The 14,413-nt window shown below is 31.4% G+C and overlaps 2 protein-coding genes across 2 annotated transcripts; one reads left to right on the top strand and one right to left on the bottom strand.

Moving 5' to 3' along the window:
- Positions 1-1,054: 1,054 nt before the first annotated feature.
- On the bottom strand, positions 1,055-3,756 carry LOC139100204 (uncharacterized). The gene is made up of 4 exons (XM_070652809.1): positions 3,698-3,756; positions 3,100-3,192; positions 2,038-2,906; positions 1,055-1,537 (listed from the first exon to the last, which is right to left on the bottom strand). Exons 2-4 carry the CDS (start codon positions 3,186-3,188, stop codon positions 1,113-1,115), a joined length of 1,383 nt encoding a protein of 460 aa, XP_070508910.1. The 5' UTR covers positions 3,189-3,192; positions 3,698-3,756; the 3' UTR covers positions 1,055-1,112.
- Positions 3,757-7,662: 3,906 nt separating this feature from the next.
- LOC139100352 (uncharacterized) lies at positions 7,663-14,356 on the top strand. Its single transcript, XM_070652970.1, has 6 exons — positions 7,663-8,108; positions 9,046-10,614; positions 10,967-11,227; positions 11,288-11,387; positions 12,360-13,222; positions 13,280-14,356. Exons 1-6 carry the CDS (start codon positions 8,084-8,086, stop codon positions 13,696-13,698), a joined length of 3,237 nt encoding a protein of 1,078 aa, XP_070509071.1. The 5' UTR covers positions 7,663-8,083; the 3' UTR covers positions 13,699-14,356.
- The last annotated feature ends 57 nt before the right edge of the window (positions 14,357-14,413 follow it).

Below are 14,413 nucleotides of genomic sequence, written 5' to 3' on the forward strand. Positions count from 1 at the left end.
AACTGTCAAATATTCAGCAATTGCTCTTAAATCGCATGTTTCTTCCATGTATTTGACTTTGATAGTGTTGGATGTACGAATGAGGCTCATGATGATCTTAAGGTCGACAGGTTTGAATACTTCCAATATTCTTAAATTTGGAAGATTGATTGGTGCTGGCTGGAAATTTTCAAGAATTTGAGGATCTTCATTGGATATGTTGATGGACAGCACTTCGACATTCGGGATGTTGGCCAACAAAAATTCCAGGAATGCATAGTCATCATCATTAATATTAACGCTGACATTTCTCAGATATTGGCCATAATCCGTGATAAAATTGCGTCTTAATGCGTCATTTATGGTGATAGTCGTTCGGATGTTCCTCATTATTGAACTATGACTGAATATCTCCAGCATGGTAAATTTGGATGCCAATAGAAGGTTCATTCGTTCTTCAGATGTAGTCATGAAGTTGAATAGCATCTCAAGGATGTAGACAGGGAATGGAGTCTGAAAAAACATTGAATTTTTGATGATTTTGAATTTTTGGTATATTTTAAGCTTCATACCTGATTTTTTGGCTTCTTTAAGCCTCTGCCTTGAGTATTAGAGGCATTGCCTCGCTTTTTTCGTGGCATTTTAATGTACTTTTTGCACAAAATAGTGAGTTTTGCAAATTTTTTTGTTTTTAAATTGTTTTCTTTGTGAAGATTGCAATAAACTTGCAAAAAAACCTCTGTAATTTATTTAAAAAATTAAAATACGTTAAAAAATTTTGCAATTAAAAATTGAATTTTTAATAAATTTATCCAAAAACAGACGGAGACTTTTCTGTTGTTCCTGGTCGGATCTAAGAGACAGAGCTAGCTATAGAATCAGATGGAAAGCCTTATGTTGTAACCTAAGCTCCACATAGGAACATGGTTGCAGCAGTAGGAGGAATAGTAGTCGTTGAAGCAACGCAGAATTTAGGAATCAATAGGTTCCGACGGACAGAACAGCTGATTATGAGACCTAGTGAAGCCAGAACTTCATTCGAGTTCACATCCTGATTAAAAAACACAATCTCACATACTTTATAGATTATATATTCCTTTAATCATAAATTCATCATGTCCTTTATTCTAAATTCAATTATTTGTTGGAAGTACTTCAACATTATCTCCAAAAAACCGCCTTGTATCCTCAACATATTCACTATCTACCCATATTTTTGACAATGCAGGAACAAAATTTCTAATTATATTCATCCGTTGTTCCATTCTTGGTGCTGTTGAGTCAATATAAATCTCCTTCAGGCTTGACATTCGCGGTAGGAACTCCTGTAGTAACACATTTATGTTCCTATCTGGTGTCTGTAACTTTAAACTTGAAATGTTACGAAAATTTTTAAATAATCCTAAAAATAAGCCTAATAAGCATCGATATCCACTTTTATCGTCAACTTCAAAATGTTCAACGTTGTTAAATAAGTTGGTTGCTGGATTGATTATTTGTTCAATTTCTCTGCTGTCCACGTCAGTCTCTGATAACATTAGCTTGAAACGTCTAATTGCTGTGAATTAGATAAAGGAAAACTTAATTGTTTTGATGTTAATATCATATTAGGTAGCAGAGCCTATTGCTCTACCAACTAGTCACTCCTCTCTCCTCTTCCAACCCCAATACCAACTCATTTTCATAACAGATAAGTCCTTCGTGGTATCCATTTAGTGGTCAACCTTCCAATTCAAGTGATAAAGGAACTAATTTGAGGATGGGAGTGGACGAAAGAGGATCGGAAGAGAGGACACGGGAGAGAGCATCGGGACTGGGAGAGAGAGGACACGGGAGAGAGAGGACACGGGAGAGAGAGGACACGGGAGAGAGAGGACACGGGAGAGAGAGGACACGGGAGAGAGAGGACACGGGAGAGAGAGGACCCGGGAGAGAGAGGACAACGAGAGAGAGAGAGAGAGGACCGGAAGAGAGAAGACACGGGAGAGGATGACGAGAGAGGATGACGAGAGAAGAAGACGGGAGAGGTTTTCTCATAATTACTAACTAAATACTCACTTGGATACTGTCTGAACATCTCAAATAAACTACAAATTTGAATCTCATTAGCCCAAAATTCCGTTACAGGATGCTTAACTCCATCAATTATTAACGGAATCTCGCCAAAATAAAAAGTCTTCAATTGCATTTGTTCTATAATAAATTTCAATAATTTTCCGCCATCAAAGTCATATGGAAGATTGTGAATCGTCAGTTCCTCCAGCGTGCCACGCTGTGACTCTAAAAATTTTTTTCGTGCTGTCTTAATTCCAACATACCAATGAAAACTAATCAGGCACGTATCTAATTTTCTAATTTTAAATGGAAAATTGTGAAAGTCAAAAAAGCTTCCAGTTCCAATTCCATCAAAAATAATAAATTCTAAATTTTTTAGGGTCTTAACTAAGTCGATGAAGTCTTCATGAGCGAATCCACTCCATGTATAGTCCAAGTTACGGATCGTAACTTTAACAATTGACATTTGATGATGAAAAATTTTAAAAAAATTTCCATCACATTTTTCAAAGAAAATTTCTCTGAGTGTAGGAATTGGATTGAGTCGTTGTCGGTGAACTTCCTCGTAGATTAAGCAGTTCCGTAGCTTTAGGTCAATTAAGTTTGAAAATCCTTTAAAAAAGTCGATAATTTCTGAAATTGTTGTTCTTGTAAAGTCATCGATGTCCAGCAGTTCAATTGACTTCTTCTGATGGATGAGAATTTTTGAGAATTTACGGAGTTGATCGGTTCCTTTAAAGCTTTTTATGACAATATTTTTAAATGGAACATTTGATAATTCGCCACCTGACGATAAAGCTTGAAATTTTTCTGGTGTTAATTCCAATTTATGCAGCATTAATGGTCTTGAGTTTCCGGCGATTCTTGCCCATCTGTGGGGGATGATTTGAGGAAATTTAGACATGATTTAGCATAAATTGAGAATAATTCTGTGATTTATTGTTGTCCAAACTGTTTTTTGCCACCTTGGTGTCCAGCCACGACCGAAACGGCACACGACATGTAATTCATAGCAATTTCAGCAACACACAGTTTGGACAACACTGTATAAAAGTAACAGTTTACCTTGGTGATGCAATTAAGACATTCCATAGCTCTTCCTTATCGAGGTATCGAAAGATCATATCCCATACATCATCAGATAAAGTATTCATAATCCTAAAAGTAAAGTTCGGAATTTTATCAAGTTGAGTCAATTAGCATCAAGTTGAGTGTCAATAAGGCTCAAGTTGAGTATCAATAAGGCTCAAGTTGAGTATGAATAAGACTCAAATTGAGTATGAATAAGGCTCAAGTTGAGTAAATAAGGCTCAAGTTTAGTCAATAAGGCTCAAGTTGAGTCAATAAGGCACTCAAGTTGAGTCGATAAGGCTCAAGTTGAGTCAATAAGGTTCAACTTGAGTCAATAAGGCACTCAAATCTTTCAACAAGTCATGCTCATATTCAAAAATTCCCATAAATTACAATAACGGTCAAAAATAATTTAAACCCCCGATCTACTGACGAATGTTATACTTTTTCATATATCAATGTTAAATGATGAAATTGTGCCCAAAAACAGCTTTAAAGTCTCATTTATTGACTTCAAAATATAATATGTTATTAGACCTAAAGTTTATCTAAACTTTGAGCTGAAAATTATCTCCAAAAATCCATAACTTACCTATAAACTTTTAAATCTACGATTACAACAAAAAAATCACAAGTTTTTAACTAGGAACGTATACAATAACTAATGTTATGAACAATTCAGAAATAATAGAATGCTACTGAGAATTTTTTAAGATATGGCTGTATCCCGAGTAACATACTTAGAGACATGCTTCGTTAGCCATACATATCAACTGTGATCCTTAAGTTCCTTTAAATCTCTAGCAACATAAGTCGGTTGATTGATGAAAAATCTAGGATTTGGCCGACGTGACTTTGACTTGCTGTTGGAATGAGTTTGAATAAGTCCAAAATCATTCAAAAATAAAGCAAAAATTAAGTTTTTTTAGTGCTTTTAGCAATGAATTTTATTTAAATCTTATTAAATAAACTTTTCTCTTATTTTTGGTATATATGATAATTCTGACATAAATATTTAGTTGACAATGAGTTCAAATTGGATATTTCTATTATTATACATCAAAGTTCGTTGTTTGCTTTGTATGAATTTAAAGCAGGCATTAGTGACTGTAACGTCATATACAAAAGTTCTCAAATTGTCGTTAAATTCAATAAAATTAAAATTCATTTTTGATGCATTAAGACCTTCATTTTCTTTGTTTAATCTTCTTATTGCAACGATTGGGTGGGAGTGGATCATCTGGCAGAAACTATGGATTCCATGGATTTTGTGGAATTTATGGAATCCATGGAAAAATTTATGGAAATCATGGAATTTATGGAATTTTTGGTGGAATCCATAGAATCTATGGATTGATTTATGGAATATGTTGATCCTGTGGAATTTGTGAAATCCATTGAATCTATCCACAAATTAAAATAAAAGCTACAACTTATTAGATTTGAACTTTCCAAAAATTTCTATACCAAAAAAAGTTTTTCAAAAAAAATAGTTTCCAAAAAAAAGTTTCCAAAAATTAATAAATCTCCCCTTTTTGTTATTATAAAATTTGTTTAAAACATCAAATTTGTATCAGTCATTTACAAACATTCATTCAAGTCAGATCTTAATTTTTGTGAAAGAAAAATAAAAATTGTGAAAAAAAAATTAATTAAAAATTAAATTATAAAAATGTAAGAAAAAAAAACAAATTTAACTAAAAAAATTATTTATTTAAAAGAATTTTAATTTTCAAAAAATAAACTACATCAATTAATTATTTTAAAAAATTTTAATCTCTTTTTAGCGAACAAATCTCCATAAAATGTTGAATCTCAACGAGTACCTGATCCTTAATATGTTTTCCTACCTGGATGACAGATCCAAATGGAACTTGGCTTTATCATCAAATAGGTAAGTGCTTACGAAGCAATTTGTGTAAACATGAAATAATTAATTTAAATTTTCTTTATATTTTTAGGCTTCTCAACTTATTTTTAAGTTCCAAAAAGCTAATCAACGAATTTACTCTGCAAATTGACTGTGATAATTTTGAAAATATTTTCAACGACAATAATTCCTTTAGAGTCCCAATTGTAAATCTCTCAATTACTTATCATAACTCAATGAATTACAAAAGGATCCTTAAATTAATTAAATTATACAGGAGGTCCTTAAAAAGTTTAGAAATAATTTCATTTAAATTTTACAGCATATATCAATTTTCAATATTATTTAAACATTTCGATAATATAAAGTCACTTAAATTGAACGATTGTGACGTCATTAGTTTAGATGATGATGATGTATTGAATCCAATTAAAGGTCTTACTTCCGTTACATTCCTAAAATGTACTGATAATATTTTCAAAATATTCACAAAACAAGATTCGTTAGAAAAAGTTACTGTAACTAATACCAAAAGGACATGGGATGGCTTCCCACATAATTATTTCAACGAAATCTGCCGGAAGTCCAAGAATCTTAATCATCTTGTACTGGATGGTCCTGGCACAGGAAGTTACTTTGACTGCGATGACTTTCCATACAAAATAACCAAACTTGAAACAACAATGATAAGCTTTAGTTGGGATATTGCAACTAGGACAGACAGGATTAAGTTCCTGCAGTCACAACAAGGCAGCTTAAAGGACCTGACGATTCATCAACTTCCATACGACTTTGATGGTGGACGTGTGCTGAAATACATAATTGAGGAAATGGACTTGGACAATTTTTACTGCGGCAAAATCCCGTTGATTGTGAATAAAGTTAAGCAGCATGTTAAGGAGTTTGAGTTTGGTGAAACTGAAGTAACAAGTGCTATTGAGATGGTCAGACAATATCCATGTAAGTATGAATTTAATGGACTGTATGTACAGGCACCTGAAGCTGGCTCTATTGCTGGATACCGCTATTGTCAATTGTCAATCAATTGTCAATTGGACAGCCAATTTTATACAGCAACTGTGAAAGGCTGATGATCTGTAGATTCTGTCAAAATCAGGCTTGTCTGCTGATTAACCAACCTTTGGTATCTGCCTTATTATCAAGCTATCCTTGCTGCTTTTGGCTTATCAGGCTTCGAACATCAAATTATCAATGCAACCCCCAAAATTACCTTCAAAAAATTTAATATTTTCAATTTCTCATTCACAGCAATCTCAAAGGTAACATTCAGACTGTCAAGAAGAGGAGTATCATGTCTAGCGGTCGAGGCTGCACTCAATCCAACAAGAGGTCTATTCAGCAACATAAAGGAAGCACACATTATCGACGAGGGAAATAGAGGAACTTTGGGAATATTTTTAGAATTTTTCAAGAATTTGACTAATCTGGAAGTGCTTCATATTAAGTCACAAGAAAGAAATTTGGATGTGCTGTTTGAGCATTTTTTACCGGAAATGCCAAAATTAAAGGAAATTCATTTAAATATAGTAAGCAAGAGAATCAATTATATTCTTAATATGATTAGAACTTGTAATCAAAATCTTCAAAGGATGTCAATTGGATGTCAATATTTTGAGGATGCAGTACGAATTTTTGATAATAAATCGATCGATATTTCAGCAATTTAAGTTATTTATGGAACAGATAACTAGGTTCCAAGTGGATAAAATACGTTAAAACCAGTTACAACCAGTTCCAACTAATTATTGGCATCAAAAGTTGATGTCTGGTTCTAACTTGTTTTTGTCCATAAATCCAAAGATATACAGACTGAAAAATTGTTAATTTATATTTAAAAAAATCCATTTTAATCCTATTTAATTACCTAATTTATAAACGATTTTAAAAAAATAAAAAATTCGTTCTTTTTTAAAACTCAAAAATTTTAAAATTTTTTTTTTATTTTAATTTTAAGGAAAGTTTTAAATTTCTAAACAAGGTTCAGACATAAAAATTGTTATTTTTCTAAATTTTTTTTTCAACAAAAAATTACTAAATAAAAATTTGAAAAAATCGTGAATTTTCACATATTAATTTGTAAAAATTAGTCGATATTAGTTTAAAAAAAAATAATGAGAAGGAGGAAATGGGGTTGATCCTAAGCCCTTCCACTCCCCACCTAACCCCCTTTACTATGCTCCTGATCTTGAAAATTTAATTTTTAAAATTTAAAAATTTTGATATAAAATCTAAAAATTTAATTTCAGCAACAAATACAGAAAATAAAGTATTTTTTTTTTGTTCTTGCTACACGTTGCTTGAATGTTGTGTTCATCGTTATCAATGCTAATTCCGATGATTAAATAGAAAAGAACAAACAAAAATTTAATGTTATATTACAAAAACCGATTTGATAGCGCCGTTATTTCGTTGTTATATAGAGTATAACAAGTATTATCTTCCAAAAACCGACATTTTTTTTAGTATAACATTGGCCAAGTGTTTGCTCGTTCATTGAAAGTTTTAAATAATTTGCATCGCTTCAAGTTCCTTTAAAGTGCTCAATAAAATATAAAAAATCTAAAAAAAAACGACATTTTTATTCGATATTAAATATAATTAATTAAATGTGAAAAAATTCATTAAAAATGTAAAAATTTAAAAATATTAAAGTGAATTATTTTATTAAAATTGTGAAAATTTTTATACCAGAACATACAAAGAGCATGCTTTCATGGTGCCGTGATGGCATTACGTGTACCATGTGAGCATACTCATGGCATGTCTGGGATATAAAATTAACACGCCTTTCCAAAATGACTTTGTTCTAAAGAAATTTCTTATCTGAAACAGTTTAATGTGAAAAAAAATTATAATGATAAAATTGGATATCTTATATGACTTTTAATTGAATTTATAATTGATAATCGATAAGACAAAAGTTGTGACTCATAATTCAATAAAATATAATACAAAAAAATATAATACAGCGAATCAAATTAGAACAATATTGAGACTAGTTAATAGACTAATAAAATCAAAATTTGATTAAATTGTGAAATATTGCATAATAAAACTGTTTGGATCATCACGCTGTGGATTACAAAGATGTCGAAACCTTTTAAGGACGGATGTGAGTTTTATCTTTAAATATGACGTGAATCGGGGACGTGTCATGACTACGTCAACCCTATTTATTAAAAAAAACCCTGACTTGGATAACTAATGTTAATGAATCATTTGAATAAATAAATGGATCATCAATTTACTTTTAAAATTGACGTAAATTATTATTCACTCTATATATTAGGCTCAATTGTAGATGATTCTCTTAGAAAGGGTTTCATAAGTCTGCAATCTTTTAGACTTCTTGATTTAAACTTGCTTTATACTTTTAAAAAATTAAATAAAAAGCTCAAAAATCATTCATATATTCTCGAAATCATAAAAAACCTTGAGTGTTATACAAATTGAGAAACAAGAAGCATTTTAAATTCACGTTTGGACATGTTTTCAATGAGATCTGTTCTGGTGATCAACTGTGATCCATTTCCTCCCTTTTTTTACATCTGATGCTTGCAACTATTTCACCGTTTTACCGAATATGTTGCACCAATTACCGATGCCAAGTTCATTACTATCTCTATCGACAGCATCTTTTCATGAAATTTTGAGACGCTGTAGTGGTCGCTTGGTTTCTTAATAATCAGATTTGAAGACTTTATCAATTGAAGCTTCAATTGGTCTCTTAACTACAATTTTCCATCCCAATCGAGCATGTTGACCTTGTTCACTAATTTTAGGAGTAACAAATTGAACCGGTAACAAATTGGTGGTGTTGGAGTGGCAGCTTGGACCAATTTCTGCAAAAATTCTTTTGCTTACTTGCCCTCTCATGCTTGTCTCACAATTTCTTAAAGTGTGACCGATCCAACCCATTTTTCTTCTGTCAATCTCGATCGCAATAGCTTGTCATGCTTGTTAAATTGTCATCATTGCATACAATTCATTGTTAATTTGAATTGTCTTAATAAATTAATTAATTTTTTTTCCAATATTTTAATTTTTAGGTTTCGAAATTGATATGAAGACATTACACAGAAGTTTTAAATGTAGTACACTCAAGGATGCTGCCGAATTTATTTTTCTTTATGAAGATGATGATGATAATACTAATGATTGCATTAGTACTGAAATTAAGCTGGATTGTGAATATACTGAAGAATGGAGTTCAAAATTTTTGGAAAAATTCGTGAAAAAATCAGCAATAATATCTGGTTTTGGTATTGAAAGAAGCATTATCTACTGGAAAACGCATGTAATTGAAAAATTTGCATTTCTAAGAATTCATAAATCAAAAATAATTTATGATATAAAAATCCTAGATTTTATCATAAATTTCCTGGCCATATCACTTAAGGATGGATTTTTTGGAGTTATTGACTGTGAACGATATGAAAATAATAAGGAACTTGGTCTTCTTTCACTTGGTGACTCGTCAAATCATAATTTGCTGCTTATTGCATCTCAGAACGGAAATAAAGAAATTGTTGATTTCCTACTCAAGTATGGAATAAAATCGGAATTGCTGGAAAGTGAAGTAACTGCCCAAAGTTTAGCATTGCAGAATCGTCACTATGCTGTTCTTTTGTTGCTGTTGGAATCGAATTTGACTTATCCAAAGGACATTATATTAGAAGAATGCCCCGAAAAATTGAGAAATTTCATCGAAACAAGTGAAAAGTTTCACAAAATGGTTAAAAATGGAAATAAAGCTGGACTTTCGGAAATAATTGAACAAAATTTAAATCTTCGATATTTTTACAATTTATCAAATGAATCAGCATTGAAAGTAGCTGCTGATCTTGGACTAAATGATGTTGTTGAATTTTTATGCTCGAGAAATCTTTTTTATGGACCACATGAGGACTTAACGGATGTTAAGTCAGACAAAAATTTAGAAATTATTATTGAAAAACACATAAATATTCTTATGGCAAATACAGCAATTGGAAATGATCAGAGGAGACGTAAAATCTTACGGATGTACAGAAAATTAAATGAAAATCCACGATTAAAAATCATTCTGGAAATTGTTGCAGCCACGAAGAACTTTCAAATTATTTTTGATTTTGAAAATGAGAGCACAAGATGCATTGAATCAGCAGTGATTAAAGGAGCTTTAAAGACAAAATTTACATCCGGAATTATTACAATCGGTGCTAAATTGTTGCTAAATAAGGAAACGGAAAATGAAGTTTTTGGGATATTTATCCATGAGCTGTGCCATTATGCGATGCTTTGCATATACGAAAATAATTTTAATCCATTTAAGAAAAATGATGAAAAAGCTGAAATTGAATTTTTGAAAATTTTAAATTTTTACAAGACTTTTAAAGACAATGAAGAATTAATATTGTCTGTTTATGAAGTCTTTGAAGCTGATAGGCAATTGGCTGAATTAATTGTACGAGCACCACAAATGGTTGCAGAATTTATGAACAATCCTGAAAGGTTTAATGATGCAGAAATAATGTACAGCATGCTGTTTGAACATTATGACAAAATTATTATTGAAATGAAAAGTGTTTTACCAGAAATTGAAGCAAAGCTGGCATTTAAGTTGGAATATCCAATTGGTATGAAGAATTCGTTCAAGTTTGAGCTTTAAAAGTCGAATCTAAAGTAAATTGTCCTTGCACCTTAAAGATACTAGATGAGTATGCTTTTATGTGTGTGCTCTACATTGCCTGCTAGGAATGTTACATGCCTGAATTGCTCAAGTTGATTAATTGATCCAAAATCAGACATCAGACCGACTTGAAGTATTCTGGATAGGGTCGATATGATCAAGCCAGAGTCAAGTCGAGTTAGATATGGATTTTGGATTGATTAACCGATTTGTGGTGATCGAGATGATGCCTTGTGTCACTCGGGTACCGAATTTAGTGACAATTATTTTCATAAAAATTCAATTCTTCAAATTATCAGGAACACCAACAGATCATCAGAAAGATGATCAAGAACTTTTGAATTATCAAAAATCAACTGAGGACATTGAGTCGTCTTCAGATAATGATATTGATGATTTGTACGATGGCGATAAAGAAGAAACTGCAGGAATTAAAAGAGATGCCATTGATCAAGATTCAACTGACAATCCTGTCTGTTCGAAGAAGATTAGAACTTATAAATTTGAGCCAATTTGCATATGTAGTTTGTGTTTTGATAACAAATCGGAAGCAGTCAAATGTAAGGATGAATTTTTAAAAATCGACTCTTCAGAATTATTGAAAAGTTTTACTTGTTTAGATGCCGATAATATCTTTAATATGCCTGATGAAATTTTTATGCAAATGTTCTACAATTTTGACAATGATGATATGCTGAATATGATTTTGACGTCACGAAGGTAAGCTCTGGATAAGCTTCGTGTGGCTCATAGGATTATCTGAATTTCGACATAGTTTTGGCCAGATTTTTGAAATTTTTGATGGATTTGAGGAAGATATTTTATGATTTTTGACAAAATTGGCCGAATTTTCATGGAGATTTTATTCGAAAATTGTGATTTTACAATCAATAAGCCTGGAAAAATTTATGGATTTGATATGAAAATTTATTTTGGCTCAATTACTTTTTTGGAGCCTGTTGATAAGGAAATTAATGCTACAAATACAGCCATGATCCTATGTTAGGGTGGCCAGAGGAATTTTTGCAAAATATCGAGACTTTTTTGGAAAAAATCGGGAAATTTCTAAGTTTGGCACTTTTGAAGTTCTTTTGGACTATTTTGAGTATTGATATTCAAAAAATTAGTTGAATTACGTACGGAACTTGCAAAAAAGTGCAGAAAATAATTGAAAATCCGGCAAAAATAATTTAACTGTAGGGTTATATGTTAGGGTGCCCGGACTTCTTGAAAAATCGGGACAATTTGAGGCTTTGTCGGGACACAGCAGCAAGGTTGAAAAATACAGCAATGTCCCGGCAAAAATACAGCAAATGACCACCCTACTCATCACTGTTCTTCAGCAAGTAGCTCTCGGAACTCTTGGTCGCCGTTTCCTTCGTGGATTCCATCCAAGAACTGTGCAGCAGACTTGGGTTTCTGTCCTAGAAATGACATTTTCTCATTGAAATAGAAATTAGATTTCCCAAAGTCTCAATCTTGACAAGTTTTTGACCTAAATCGCAAGACTGCAATGCCGTTACTACCAAAGAAGTTTCAGTATCGCAGTCGCAGTTTGCGTACATTACATGAGTCATGAATTGAATTTCATTTATTTCCATGAACCATAACCATCAAAAATCCTGAAATTCAGCTAAAACAACACTAATGCGGACATATTTTCACTAAGTTAATTTTCACTATATTTTACAGATTTGCTGATCTTTTTAAGACATCAAGAACAATCATGAAAAGGTTCACACTGTTTATTGGACAAGATGGGTATGAAAATTTATCAAAACACGGGGAACTGTTAGACTTACCAATAATTAATATTTCTCTTAATCTTGACAATTTAAGTCCTAAGAAGTCGTTGGATTTTTATAAAAATTTTAGAGGAACAGTTGAAAATTTAATAATTAAAAATGCTGAATTTGAAAATTTTAAGCAATTTTCAGAATTTTTTTACGCAGCAGATCTTATAAATTCAATAATTTTAGAAAAATGCGCTATAAAATCTGTTGGAAATGAAATTTTATCGCCATTGCCAGCACTTAAATCAATTTCATTCAATAAATGCAATGAAAATATTTTTAAAGTTTTTATTCATCAAAAATCAGTTGTTAAATTATCAATATTTAATGACGACAGTACATGGAAAGGAATTCCGCATGAAACAGTCAATATAATGGCAAAAAATTGTGAAAATCTTGAAAAAATTGAATTTATTGGAAATGGAACTGGAAGTTTTTTTGATTTAGATGAATTTAAGTTTCGAGTAAAGTCACTTGAGACAACATCTATAACTTATCATTGGTATGTTGGAATTAGAACGCAAAGAATTAAATTTTTACAGAGTCAAGTGGGATACTTAAAGGAACTGACGATCCATAAGCTTCCATTTGACTTTGATGGTGGACGTGTGTTGAAATACATAATTGAGGATATGAATTTGGAGACATTTTTTTATGGAAATATACCGTTGATACTAAATAAAAGGAAGCAGGATGTGAAGGAGTTTGAGGCTAATGAGCTGCAAATTACCAGCATTTATGAAATGTTCAGACAATTTCCATGTAAATTTTGATAAATTTTTATAATTAAACATTTTAGTAAATTAATTAAATATCCAGCTATAGCTTCATTTCGATTGAATTTATCATCAACGGATATATCCAGTGACGATATCGAGAGGATCATCAATCCACCGACCAGATTATTTAATCGACTTAAAACATTTGAAGTCATTGACAACAGCAAATATGGAAATATCTTTGGTGTATTTCTTGGACTTTTAAAGAATATGAAGGAATTGATGAAATTGGTCCTTAAAATACAAGATCGGAACATCAATACATTAATGTGTGAATTTTTACCACAAATGAATCATTTGGAAGAGATTTATTTAATTTCAAAAGCACCAAAAGAAAAGGAAAGATATGAAATCATAAGGACATTTACGCCAAATCTAAAGCAGATTACCGTACCCGAATCACATGTCAATACAGCAAAAGAAATTTTTGGAGATAATGTAACAGTTTTGGGGATTTAAATAACACTAGGATGTAGCTAGATTTTAGTAAAGGATCAGATAATGCCATAAATTTCACATTTGTAATAAGATTGTAACGTTTTTTTTTTTAAATTTGTGCCTGATCCTTGGTTTAATGAAAATTCGATTACAATTTAATTTTTTAATTTTTTTATATTTTTTAATCATTAATTAATTCTTTTATCCACCTAATTATTTGCCTTGTAACTAAAAATTATTAATCCTAAATTCAGTACCAGATCATTTGTAATTTTTGAAGCTCGTATTATATATTTAAGGATATACTACCCGATCGACGCATATTGAAATGTTGCCACCACGGCGACGAAGTATACCAAGTGGCAACAATGGATATATCATCGATATGTGCCGATCGGGCAAGCATTTTGATGATTATCCTCACAAAATCTTGCACACACGAATTGTAACTGGGTACATTGCAGGGTACATCAAGTCTTATGTCGTACTCATGTCTTTGCAATGTACAGTGGTTCGGATCCCACTATAAAATGAATGTCTAATGAATTTTACTCGTAGAGTCTACAGCTTATAAGGCTGGACTCTTCGAGCATTATATAGTAATTTAATCACCGAAGTAGCATATGATATCTAATAAATACATTATAATAAATTATAAATTATAAGTTATATACATAAATATTTGTTTTTCTATTATTTTGTCGACTTACTTATTTCGGGTTGATTCATTTTTATA

Source organism: Chironomus tepperi, unplaced genomic scaffold, assembly GCF_022539635.2.
Source record: "Chironomus tepperi strain 1889 unplaced genomic scaffold, CSIRO-AGI_Ctep_v1 contig_58, whole genome shotgun sequence".
Classification (NCBI taxonomy): domain Eukaryota; kingdom Metazoa; phylum Arthropoda; class Insecta; order Diptera; family Chironomidae; genus Chironomus; species Chironomus tepperi.